The following is a 13,407-nucleotide window of genomic DNA, read 5'->3' on the forward strand; positions in this document are numbered from 1 at the left end:
AAAATGAACAAATTGCTATCCACACACTATAAACACTTTTTTGTGCTCAGTTCAATCAAGTTATCAGAACAATTTAAACACCAGTCCATAGTTTAAACACTGCCTTGAAGTTTTATGAAAACTATGCCGCACTGTGCACTACCATTATTATATGTACAGTGTGAAGCGCCTTCTTTCAGTTTTAATACGGTAGTAGAAACTGTTCGGTTATCAGGTTCTTTGTGCAAGGATTTCACATTCTACTCATGCTCACGACAGGTTTGCATAACATCTCAGTGGCACTGGTACAAGCAACCACATGTAATTCTGTGAATGTTCACTGGAAGAATGTCCATTACATATTCTGGAAGTTCAAGTTCTTCAGCTAGATAAAAGAAAACTTGTTAGTTTAGGGGAAATACTAGCCTGATTTGCCAGAATTTAACAATTTCTAAGCACTGACATGAATTTTGATTTCTCAAAGTTGAATAAAAGTAATTAACTATCATATTTTCATAGAGATTAACTAGACAGATGGTACATCTCAGGAATATTTGTAATAGCCTGTTTTTTGAACCCATAGAAAGGAAAAAAAATTTCCCTCTGAGTTGGAGATCTTAAAAGGTCTTGTTTTAGTAGTAAATCATCCACGAGTTGCAGGCTGTTAGCCAAGTAGATTTAGGATGATTTACTTGTGTCACAGTAATTTACACAATTGAACTTTATGCATACAGTACAAAACTATGAACAAAAAGGTGAAGCAAACTTTTTTATTTATATTCAGGTAAAAACATTAACCTGATGAAGTAAATTATTGCAGATTTGAGAAATCAGCACATAAAACAGTTGGACAGAGAATTGCTTACAGGTGCTTTATCTGTGTCAAAAGACAAAGGCTGAACTGTTTGTTCCAAGCTAGCATGGGGGGGAGGGGAGAAAAACAAACAAAAGAAAAAAAAACAGAAAAAAAACCCTACAAAAGTAACCAGGAACTTGGATCAAGAACAAGAAAACTGTTTACTCAAAGAGGGAATGAAACAACTAATTTGTCTTTTAAAAAACTTTACATCAATTCAAAATGCTCTGGCCTTTACCACAATACACACTGGCCAGCCCAAGCTGTTGGACTTCAACTACACAAAAGAAATAATTCTTCCTAGCCTCTAGTAAGAGGCTTTTGCTGCCTGAATCACTGTGTAAACAGCTCTAGAGTGTCGACTAGTAAAGACTGTCGCCATTATATCCTACCACTACAGTAAAACTATGCTATAAGAAAGGTTCTACCTAGTTACAAAGGCTGAATTATATTGACAATATATATTTGATTTCAGTAAAATTTAAATTATCTTAATCAGAGAAAGAGGCATGGAGCAGTTGAATGCCCATGCTAACCAAAACATAACAATTGTTGAATGTTGCACACAAAAAGAACCAAGTGAATTGCACATCAGACAATACATGAGGATGGGCAAAATTAGAGGCAGGTGAGGATACACAGAACTAGTCTACTAAACTAGATTCAAATACATGGTGTATTTAATTTCTGTACTTATGTACAAAAGTTGTCTTTGGAGAAAAAACTTCAGACTTAGCTAGATGGATACACACAGCCCAGTATTAAACTGCACAGCGACATTTATTGTTCCAGCCTGGAAAAACATCCCTTTTTAAATTTCACACAGCAAAGCAAGTTAAAAACTTCACTCATCAAATAAATGATAATTTAAACAAGAACTTGCTAAAGAAACCTTGTCACAACAACTTTTAGGGCCAGATCGCTTTAAGTTCATAGGGGCCTTTAATGAATATCAACCAAGTGTCTTCGCTTATAATCTGCAAGCCGTTTTTCTACAACAAGAAGGCGTAACACGTTTCCTTGACTCAGGTGATATATTTAGAAAAGAATCACGAGTTTTTCTTTTGCTGTAACAGGCAGACATTGTATTTTTATTGTGATCAGGAAAGATGGAATGACTGCTGCCCTTCTCTTGCAGCTATCAAGAGTTTTTCACGCATTATCTCAATAGTTGAATAGTCCGGCAATTTGAGATAGTTCACACAAGTCATTACTGAGGGTAAGAAATCATCTGGATTCTCTGTAGACTCAAATGTCTTGCGTACAATTGTTAATGGAGGATTCAAACTTCGAAAGCCTGTCAATGAGAAAAGACATACAGAATAAGGTTGATCCTCCTGAAAGGACACAGACACACTGTAGACATGTACCAGTGACAGAAGCATGCATCTCATAATTGATGGCTCCATTTTTCAAGTTCAGAGTATGGCTTTATAAGGCCATGTAGAAAGGTAAAAAAATACCTGAAGTCCTGCCTGTAGAACAGTTTTCCAAGATGAATTAAAAATACCCCAAACAAATCAGTGAGATTCATCTACTTTCATTTTACTCTTGTGTTCTGTATGTATAAAAAACCCTATTCTGAACAGCAGTCCTTTAAAAAGTTTGTTGGATTCAAACACATTTTCCAAGATGCCCAGAAGTTATTTATGACTGGTACCTTATTTATTTAACTCCAGACCCTCAGCTCTGTCTACACCATGTCTCCCCCGCTCCAAAAGAAAAAAAAAACCTAAAAATATATTTTTTATAACTTTTTCTCCCAAACCCCAAAGAACACAAGTAGTGGAACATACATATAAATTTTGGTTTACTTGCAAAGTATTTAGCTGAGCTTACAGCAAAATGTGTATTCTATAATGGTCCCTAACAAAGACAGCAAATTCCTCAGTTTTCCTCACTTATCTAATTTCTGAAATTCAAAAGGGAGAGAAATCAGAAGTTTATCATTACACTAGTATAGCCTCCTTTCTAGAAAGGAGATTATTGTTTCTGGGTAGCAGTGCAACATTTTGTTTGTTGTCATAACTTGATGCACCTCTAGTCAATGAATACCATATTACGGAGTTGGGATTTTTGTTTGGGGGTTTTGGTTTGCTTTATTGTTGTTTTTCTGGTTGTTGCGTTTTGGTTTTTTTTTGGGGGGGAGATGGAAGAGAGGACAGGGGTTGGATTATGTTTTTTTTTTAATTTTGAACTATGCTTTAACCTTCAATAGGTTATATGGTAACATAAATTAAACCTGAACAGTCAACTGAATGAAGTATCATGAATAATACAGAGCTGATGAAAACTGTACCTTAAGTCTACCCAACCACTTCTGAAACTAGAAATGTCAAGCAAGTAGGAACATCTAGAATACACAAGTAATTTTTTCCTATACTAAAATAACCCACTTATTCTGAAATGCATTAATAGTACTTATTTCATATATAGTAGTATGTAATAAACAAAACCTACCTCCTACAGGCAGTCTGGGGCTACCCGTCACAAACTGAAGAAACAGTCTCTGCTGCTCACTATCAAAGCTACTCAGAATTTCAAAGAGATACTTCACTGCTCGACTAAAAAGGAGAAAAAGGTAAGCTATTATTATTTTGTTTACGGTTAAGATAATTGCATCAGATTAATGTTCATTGCAAAATGAGTATTTTCAAATGAGTGTCATAATTTCTTTAGCCTGAATAACAGTATATCATATTCTCTAAATATCTATTCTCTACTGCTAATACTTATGTTTTAACAAGATCAACACCATATTACCTGTCATGTGTATAACCGTGATCTGGCCTGCAACATTCCATTAAAGTCTTTGCATCCCAAGTGTCTGTTTTACTGCCACACAGAAGCTGCTCCAACTATAACATTAAAAAACATGGAATTAAGTTTTCTGTTTTCAAACTTGACGCACAAAAGTTATTGTCTGTTCTGAATAATAGTAGAGCATTTTGCTTTCTGGAATCACCTGCTGCAAAATAACCTTAGTCACCCCAACCAATCTTCCCAATTCTTTTAATGTAATTGCTTCATCCCAGTGACAACCTCATTTGCTGAATTTGCCTTTGCATACACATTTAGCATCTCATGTGGTAGAGCAATGACAAATATTTATCAAGGAAAATATACAAATATCTTATGCTGCTCCTATGCCTTAATTCTGATTAACCACATTAGCAGACTAGTTTCCATATTTTTAGATTTCCAAGCAAGTATCAAATCATACCAAACAACAAGCTGACAGAAAAATAGCACCGCTGTCCTGGGTTTGTTTGGGTTTGTTTTGTTTTGGATTTTTTCAATAGCTGTTAAGTACTGCAAAGCAAGGAATTAAAGTATCCGTACCAATATAAAGAACCTAAATATATATACATTTAAGCACTTTGCTCAGAAAAGCTGGATACACTCAATTTTAAAGAAAACTGAGCTGTTCATAATAAAAGCATCAGATAAATGACCCCCACTGAAAACTTCAACATTTAAATATGTGATTTAAAGGACAACAACGTTTTGCTAAAGTGCAACAGAAATGTTATGTAATCAGACTCTGTCACAAATGCACTGCACGCAGTACACACCTAGGTTCAGACTGTCCATACATATAAGGTTATAAAAGCATCAGTAAAGACATTTACCAACCTCCTCAGGATAGAAGTATTGAAGATGACTGAGGGGAAAGACTGATTCAAATCCATCTCTGAATGAGTCAAACTGTCTGGCAACACCTTCATTTAGTGCCCAAAATATAACCAACTGCAGGGAACAGAATAAAACACTCATTTTAATGAAGTGTGTAATGATCATTACTGTTGAAAAAAACTACAGCTGCAAAAGAAAACTATAGAAGCCTACCCATATGCTTACTGTAGTTGCAGCAGAGTTTGAACTTTGATTCATGGAGGTGTTCTATGGCATTGCTTCATTCTGCCTTAATACATAACCTCATACGACTGTGTGCAAGTGCTGTGCTGCTACAATGCAGACAGAATTTGCCGAGTTTTTTTTTTTTTTTACAACTTTCTCATGTAGTCTAACACTGAAAATTATTACAACATATTCAGAATACCCTTAGCATGCTATTAATGCAGAATTTAAACAACTTATTTGTCTTGATTTTTGACAAACCAAGGTTAATACATGGAGCTCAGAATAGCTGGTTAAACTGAACCTACTTATCAAGATATTTTAAAACAAATCCAAACATTTCATAGATATTTTTAGAAGCCTAAGCTAGATGTTCTTTCTGTACACAGAAACAGAACTGAAACAGAAATTCTTATAGAATCATTGGCAGCATTATATTAGTTTCCCTCATAGAAACATACAGGTCCCTTTTCTAATATACAGTTACAAAAACTAACTTAAGTCTTTTTGCTTTATTAAGCAGCTTGATATAGGGGGGGAATAAGTAACTTCATTTCATGTTTCTAGGATTTGGTTAAGAATGCTAATGCAAAACAGTAGTTTAGACTTCTTGTGGGGGATTTGTTTTGTTTTGTTCTGCAGTTACACCTTCAGGACCAAATTCATCTTCCAAAGTGGAGAGCACATACTGAAACATTAATCACTTGTGGGTGTGGGGAGGGAGGAAGGGGACATGACAAAAACAAGACCAAATATCTTTTAGAACTCCTGCAGCCAGTATTTCTCCACTAAATTAAGTAATATATTATCCGTGGCAAATGCATCCTGTCAGTAGTCAGTGCTACTGATAATTACACTTGGCTTGAATACCCTTAACTCTGTCAAGAAAGTAATGCTGATGTGTTGTCAACACACAATTATTAGTTTTTAAATGTATTAAAAGCTCTTTTCAGCACTCCAGGTAAGCTTCAAAGATTTCCAAGGATGCACCTTAGTATGATTAAAAACCTCCCTGATGCTGAATTCAGCTGAATTCCTGAAGTAAGTCTTTAACCCTGTCCCAGCAACTGAAGGGTTAATTGTTCCAGAAAGCTCTGTGTTCAGTAAGCCTATTAACATACGTTGACAACCTTTCCTAGGAAAAAGGTCAGGCATTGAATTTCGGGTAAAGTACATACCCCTGCTTTCAAACATCAGGTTGCAATACTGAAAAGGAAGCTAGTAAGAACCAGCACCACAGAACACTGTTCTCTAATGTAGAATCCTATGGCTGCTGTAGCAGCAGAGTTGCTTACTTCAAATTGTGATTACTTTTTAAAGACCAGAAGCATGTGCAAAATTAAGCTGCACTGTATTCTTGTGGATTCAAAGAGGAAATCAAATTTACTAGGCAAAAAGTTGCACTCCAGAAACTTTTTGTCCACAGATTGAGAACATGCAAGTTGGTCTCTTTCTATACAGTACAGGGGAAAAACAGCAGGGGGAGGTGGTGTGTGTGAAGAATAAAGTCTTTCACTATACTGACAGCTGAAGTAGTTCTACTTTCTGATAAAGGCAGCTCCTGTGGGAACTGTCCTTGGGGTAGTGAGGGGCAGTACGGGAAGTGGAAGGTAGAATAACATGACTGCAGGAGAGGCATGAAGTACCAGTAGGATATTCTAACTTTTTAAACTACTTTCAGTGGTAACCCACTCACAAGATTTTAATGAAAATGGTATTTTCAAGAGCAGGGCAGCTAACCCACAGGGAACTGTACAGACTAGCTGATCTATTAAATATACTGTTTCTAAATCACACTTTATCATACTTATGAGACAGATGACACTAATTTTCTCTCCACAATCTTTTCTATTTCCTTGACATCAAGTCTGTAGTGCTAATTATTGGGATCTGGATTCCTCTGTAAGGTGGAATATAAAAACCTCACAAATGTCCTTTAAAGAAAATAGTTCCTAAAGTTGTTTAGAAAGCAGAGAGCAAATTTTGTGTAGCGATCTGCTTTTTCTTTGAAATGCTAAAAGTCTGTGACAGGACAACTACAGGACACCAAAGCCGTTCACAAGCCTTTCCCTGAATATCAGATACTGGATATGTATTACCTAGAAGAAAAAAATACCCTTATTTTCATACAGCTTGCTCTCAGACTTGAAAGCAACCTTGCTCAGCTTTCTCCAGACTGCAAATGCTGTTTCTAATAAGCTATGGTAGCTATGGTCATCAGCACTGCCCTTCTGCAAGTATGCAAATAGCTTTATACCCAAGTATGTTTAATTAAGTAATTCTGGACTAGCAGAATTTGCATTCAACAAATAAAAAATATGAAAATTGAATATGTGGAGTATGGAAGATCAACAGTAACTGCTAAATTTTCAGTTGTAAGGATTATGGAATAATTTTGCAAAGTTCTCAGTTTATATGCAGGAGCTTATACGCCTCTTACTGATTCATTTCTACCAAAGCATCAGATTTGTGTCTTATCAGTACTTGAAAATCTTAACAGTCCTCAGAATGAAACTGGCAGCAGACTAACTTGTCAGAAAACGCATTATTTAGGATTTGGAATAATGGCTTTTTCATGATGCAGTCATTCTTACCTCTACTCCACTCACAACTTGATGTGATAATACTGCACCCTGCCTTCCCACATCTCTCTTCCAGGCTGTTTTTTAACCTATTCCCTTTAACACTTCATTATGCAGAAACAGTTTCCTTCCTTAGTCCAACAGTATCACCCTTATGGTTTTCTATGTTTTATGTCCCTTCTAACAACGGAAGATATCAATACGCATGTGTATTGTCAACTTATTATAGCACCATCTTGTTAACTGCTCCTTTACATTTTTTTATTTTTTTTAATGGTTTGGGGTTTTGTTTGTGTGTGGAGTTTGTGTTGTGTTGGGTTTGGGTTTAAAAAACAAAACAGAACAAGAACAAACAAAAACAACTACTGCACTTTGTCTCACAACCAAGCTGATGCTTTCTAGCCCTAACAGATTTCAGTATAACAGTTCAAAGCTCACCGAAACATGAGCAGCAGGTGCTAAATCACTACTGCAAACACATTATCATACCCAGATGTGGCAACTTGTTAAAAGATTCTGAAAGTGCACAGCCCGCAGATCAAATTACTCCGGTTACTACAACACTTTTTATCCACAACCAAAAAAAGCACTATCCATCCTTCTGATTGCTTACTTCATCACGTATATATCAACTTTTTTGTACTACGAAATTTTCAAGTCACATACACTGACTAGGATTCAACCAGTTTTTTCCATAGTAATACACTAGTACAGAAGAGGTCAGTAGGAAAACTATTGCTGTGTCCAGCTCACAAGAATGCACTGAAATATAGATGGAAACAAACTACTGGGGAGCAACGTGAGGAAGAATAAAAAAATTTTAGTCCTAGCTTTGCTTTAACATACTCTGAGATACTCCTCTAAATTGTGGATGGTGACAGGTGTATCTTTTCCCCCTTTCTTCAGTTCTATATTAGGGAACCCAGGAAGTGTGAAATCCAGCCCTAGATCTTCCACTGAGCAGCCATTCATAGTCAGAGCCTCCAATGCATACTGTAGACTTTCTTTGGTCTAAAAAATCAGAAATGAAAACTAGTGAGAACAATTCATTCACACTGACTTTTTCAAAAGTTATGACTTTTTAAGTAGTCTGGATTAAGTAAAAATTTCAATTAAAAAAATTACTATTAATTTATTTCTTTTTCCTGTTACAGTATTCCTTGCTTTTCTTCTACATTTTTCATAACAGTAAACCAAGACAAATTATATTAATGGATAAAGTTGAAAGAACGTAAGTACACTTTTTTCCTTTTAAAATTACTTCTTGCATTTTGCCGATTTAGAAAATGCTACAAGAGAAGATGTGTGATACGCTAAGGCTTTTGGCTGTGTTTTTTCTTTAGAGTACTTAACTGCATTCATATTTGGCATGCATACTGACATTTTTTTAGCTTTCATCCACAGGGTTTCAGGTTTTTCAAACTCTTGTTGGGAAATTAAAAGGGTGACCAATGAGAAAGAGACAGCAAGGTGAAGAGGAACAAGGGTCCACACGCTTGCAATAGCTTCACTAGTAACAAAGATGTGTTAAGAGTATAAATCAGGTTATTACTACCTACTACTTATTAGCAGATCATAGCAAGAACATGCATGCCAAAGACCTTTTATCACTACGCTCTGCAATAGTCAGCGATACTATTTAAGGCTAAGAGTGAAACCTCAAAAAATTAGGACTTCTCCACATCTATAAAAGAACCTGTATGCTCACATATGAAGTCAGGTTTACATCAGTTTTGCATACAGCTCTTCAGTGGGGGTAGAGGTTAGGAGGACGGGGAAAAAAACACAACACAAAAGCCACATTTAAGAATACCTGGAAATTTGTCTAAACCAACTAATAAAAAAGTTAAGCCATTCAAATGTTTAAAAAAGAAAAAAAAAAGAAATCAAGGATAGATTTTTTCCTCTGATCAGTTTGGTTAGCTTTTCAAAGTGAACCAAAAAGAAGTTACCTTCAGCAAACATCTGGCAGTTTTAGACATTTCTAGCCTGTGTTTAATCACACAGAAGAATCTCATAATAAGTTTCCATTGTTAGAGTCTACGTTACAAAAAGATAATATTGTAATTACTAACCAATGATTTAATAACATTAAAACTACTCCTTTATTAAAACGAACTAATTTTCACTATTATTATCAGTACTAAGCAATATTGCACACTTAATTATGGCTACTTTATAAAATCCAAATGTGTGTGTAGAAATACTCTTCCATTTTTAGGGTTACTTTCCCACCTGTGTTTTGTCCTGTTCAAGTCTTTTCTTTTGTCTTACAATATCTTCAAGGTGATATATTGATTTGGCTACTACTGGATCAATACTGAACAAGTCATGTGATGTCAAGGAAGTTTCCTGTCGTAGCATCCATTTATAAAAAGGGAGTCCAAGAGGAAGGTCCACCTGGAAATTCAAATGTAAACACTGTTTAGTATTGAACTGTCTTCCAAAACTGTATGTTTAGCTATTTTATCTCTTGATTGGATCTAGAATTTATTTACCCATTCACAGTTCTGGCACACAACAAAACCAGATATCTGAGTGTTTTTACCTGAGAAATTTGCAGTCAAGAAAACCCTAGTGCATATACCTTAGAGCAACCAGTAAGCTAGCAGCCAGAATAATACCTCCAAGACAATCTTTAAAGAAGACTGGGGAAAGATTGCAACACATGGCAGAAAACGGCTCTTTCTTCACTATGGTTTCATTAGCCACTGTAACAAATCTTCAACATGTACTACCTTTTCCCCCTCAAAACTTCAGCTGCACTCCCCCTCTCCCCCAAGCTGCTACAGACAAAAATAACTCCATGCACATCTTAATGTTTTTCCTCCTCAGACCGAGCATTTTCTTAACCCTTCAGAAACACGTTTTCCATTTTATTCTCACCAATCTAAAATCCATGATTGCCTTGGCCATTAGTTTCCCCAGAAAGCGGAACTTCATTTTAACTTTTGCAATATGAGCTGGCTTAGCTGTTCTACCAAAAGGAAGCGCAAAAAGGCCTTGAAGGTTATGGATGTACTTGGTACCTTCCTGGCTTCCTGTTGAGGAAGAAATGAAAAAAGTTTAATACATACACAAAGATGAACACTGTCATGAGGCACATTACCTGATCACAAATTAAAATGCTCTTTCAAAGCCATTCACATAACTAAAGTCAACTTAAAACCAGTTCAGTATTAGATCACTATTAATAGTTTAGGCAATAAAACATCTACCTTTTGGATTGGCTAAAGTCACTTCTTCTCCTCTCCAAAGGCCTAAGTCTGCTCTCTGTAGTTCCTGAGATACAAGTGCATAGAACTCTAGCGTGGGGCCTAGGCCTGTGCCAACCTTCAAGGAGAAGGAGAATGGATGTGGGGAAGAGGAGAAAGAATGAGATAAATAAAGAGTCCATTAGGTCAGCTTGAATTACCAAAAACTTTACTCAGTCTGAGAAATACAATACAACACTAGCTATTAAGAAGATTGTTAAAAGCATCTAGAGAACCTAACTATGCCAACATTTACAATATGACTGAGACAACTTGGAAATACCACATAATAGAGGGAATAACAGTGGAATAAAAAGTATTAACCACCTAATGATCATACTATAGAGAAAATGCACACAGCTGTTTGCTTAGAGGTAATAAAAAAAAAAACCTTGTCTGCAGAATAAGACTGTGAAATTTAAATCAGAAAGAGCTTCTCTTAGCAACTAAAAATCACAACCAAGTGAATCAGGGATAATTAATGGACAAAACTTTAGGGCACCAGTAATTTGAAGGACCAAGTGTCTGACCAAGTCACTCTAGGAAAGGTGTAGCATTTTTCTATTAATCTTCAGCAAGGGACTTAAATTAGACTGCACTGATATTACTTACTTCATTCTCATACTGGATTTCCAACATGGCTCTTGAACTGCCCAGATCTTGCATCACAGATTCTGCCTGTTTCAACAGCTCATCTCTGTTCACAGTGCGCTACACATTAGAGAAGTTTTAAGTAGTGAAATTATGTCTGCAAGCTCCCAACGCAGTTACAACAGGAAAAAAAAATCAGTTATACAAGTTTCTCCAACCCATGCTAACAGTTCCACAGTTAAACAAATTGTAAGCAAATAATTCTTGCTTCTATATGAAAACATGAATTAGGATGTTCAATACAAAATATCCCCAATGCTTTATATTTGTGTAACTATTAAGTACTACTCTTGCCAAGAATCTGGCAGTAGGACTGTAACACAGCACATAAAAGAGAAGTGCTTTTGGAGAAGTACATGGAGAAGAAAACACAGACTAAAGATGCCAGACTTCAGCAGCCTAAAGGAATATTCTTATACCCTGCCCTTGCAGATTCTCTAGTAGGGAAAATGGCAGGTTTCAAATACACCAAAACAAATACCACCACCCCCCCACCCCCAAAAGAAAGAAAACCCAGACCAAACTGAAACACACACATGCAAAAAAATCACAATAGCACTGGGATTCCTTCATGTTGGAAGCTATATTCTAGCTGAATTAGATTCTCATGTCTCCTGTCTTCCCCCATCTTCCCCACTCAAGCCTATGCAGCAGATTTTAGTTTAAGATAACATCTCTCCAGACTCCAGGCAGACACCCAAGACTCTCACAATTTAAACCAGTCACAGCTTAATTATGTTGTGACAGGAGGTTTAATACTCTTCCAGAAGACAAGAACAATGTTTTGTTTAGTCAGGTAACACTTAATGGTCTAAATCCTATTACTTGAATTTCTCTGAAACTCTAAAAGCAGAACAGATTTACAAGATAATATATGAAAATGTTATTAATATTATCTAAAACATAGAAGTTCATTCTCTGAATATAGTTTCAGAAATTATGTAAAAACTCCAAAATTAAGCAGAAAGCAGTGTAGTACATCCTTTAGCTCCTTCTGCCACCTTGCGGCAGACACCTAGAAGACAATGTGCTTTCTACTCCCCGGCTTTTAAATAAAAAAAAACCCTCCCCTTCATCAGTACACTACCAAAACCTGAGTATTGGTTATATCCAAGTTTCACATGAATCTTCCTCACAGTTATATTTTTAAAGACAAAACAAAAATAAACAGATCATTCATTCAGTTTTTAAACAAGATACACCTACTTTTTTCCTGTCCAGTCGTGGTGCCACTCTGCTATCCTGAGAATCTGATTGATTGATTTCTGGATTAGTATCCAGTAGTCTTTGCATGGCTCGATCACGATCAAAAGCAGTTACATAAAACAGCATTTGACGGGTATCAAATGGAAAGAAAAATGGGCTGTAAAGAGCAGTGGATTGTTAGCTAGATTCCAACGTGCATCTGTGACTATAGTTTAGCTTAAAGTAGAAATATAGTATGCCCAAATTTAATGTTTTATTAAACAGTGGTGAAAGCAGCCTCCAAAGGAAGACTTTCAGAACACATCTTAATATTAGTTACAATGCTTACAAGCAAAGAGTCTAGAGATGAAATTTAACGTAAGAAGAAACCACAAAAAAATCCAGACCAGAAAAGAGTAACCCAAGTACTATGATTTCAATGAGGAAACCTCAAATTTCTCAGAAACTCCTGTAAGAAGCAGACCAAACTTTGTATCTAGCCTATCCCTTTGTATTTTGCTTAAAGTATTGCAATGTATGTGTAAACATTCATTGAAGTGTTACTATGTAACTTAACAAGACTTCTGTGACTACATTTTAATCTCCCCTAGCACTTCCAAAAGCCTTAGAGCATATGATGCACCTGGGCTGCATAGCCAGGAGGCCTACTGAACTCAAAATTAGAAATGCCATACAATAAGTCATTCATACCATGTTTTCCCAAGTTCTGTCAGCCAAGTTGGTATGTTTCCCGTCATAATTACCAAAGGATCCTGAAGCTGCCTGTTTGCTTTTGCTGTCAGTTTACTGTTGATAAACTCTGAGGTTGGAATTATCTCCTTGCAGATTGCATTCTGTATTATTATATAAACAAAATATACTTCTAGTTAAATGCTGGAAGAAACAGCAAGTCTTTGTTAAGAGAGGTTTCTTAATGCTTCTAATTTGCTTATAACAAGAAAAAGAAACTAGCATTGTCAATTTGTCCAGAGTCTAAGCCTTGAAGGAAAGACTTGAGTAGATTCTTATTACTAATTTT

General features: G+C 36.0%; 1 protein-coding gene across 5 annotated transcripts in view; it reads right to left on the minus strand.

Annotated features, from left to right (window-relative positions):
- Positions 1–735: 735 nt before the first annotated feature.
- TRIP12 (thyroid hormone receptor interactor 12) overlaps positions 736–13,407 on the minus strand; it is a 77,487-nt gene continuing 64,815 nt past the window's right edge. For 3 of the 5 annotated variants that reach the window (XM_031047241.2, XM_031047243.2, XM_031047245.2), the window contains 11 exons: positions 13,080–13,222; positions 12,390–12,546; positions 11,145–11,243; positions 10,497–10,611; positions 10,165–10,319; positions 9,514–9,678; positions 8,125–8,289; positions 4,472–4,585; positions 3,599–3,693; positions 3,296–3,399; positions 736–2,132 (listed from right to left, as the gene is read on the minus strand). In XM_031047241.2, the coding sequence (XP_030903101.1) occupies positions 1,936–2,132; positions 3,296–3,399; positions 3,599–3,693; positions 4,472–4,585; positions 8,125–8,289; positions 9,514–9,678; positions 10,165–10,319; positions 10,497–10,611; positions 11,145–11,243; positions 12,390–12,546; positions 13,080–13,222 (1,509 nt within the window). In that variant the 3' untranslated portion in view covers positions 736–1,935. The remainder of the gene's footprint in view (positions 2,133–3,295; positions 3,400–3,598; positions 3,694–4,471; positions 4,586–8,124; positions 8,290–9,513; positions 9,679–10,164; positions 10,320–10,496; positions 10,612–11,144; positions 11,244–12,389; positions 12,547–13,079; positions 13,223–13,407) is intronic. The other 2 variants (XM_031047242.2, XM_031047244.2) reach the window with 1 other exon arrangement.

Source organism: Melopsittacus undulatus, chromosome 6 (genome assembly GCF_012275295.1).
Source record: "Melopsittacus undulatus isolate bMelUnd1 chromosome 6, bMelUnd1.mat.Z, whole genome shotgun sequence".
Lineage (NCBI taxonomy): Eukaryota > Metazoa > Chordata > Aves > Psittaciformes > Psittaculidae > Melopsittacus > Melopsittacus undulatus.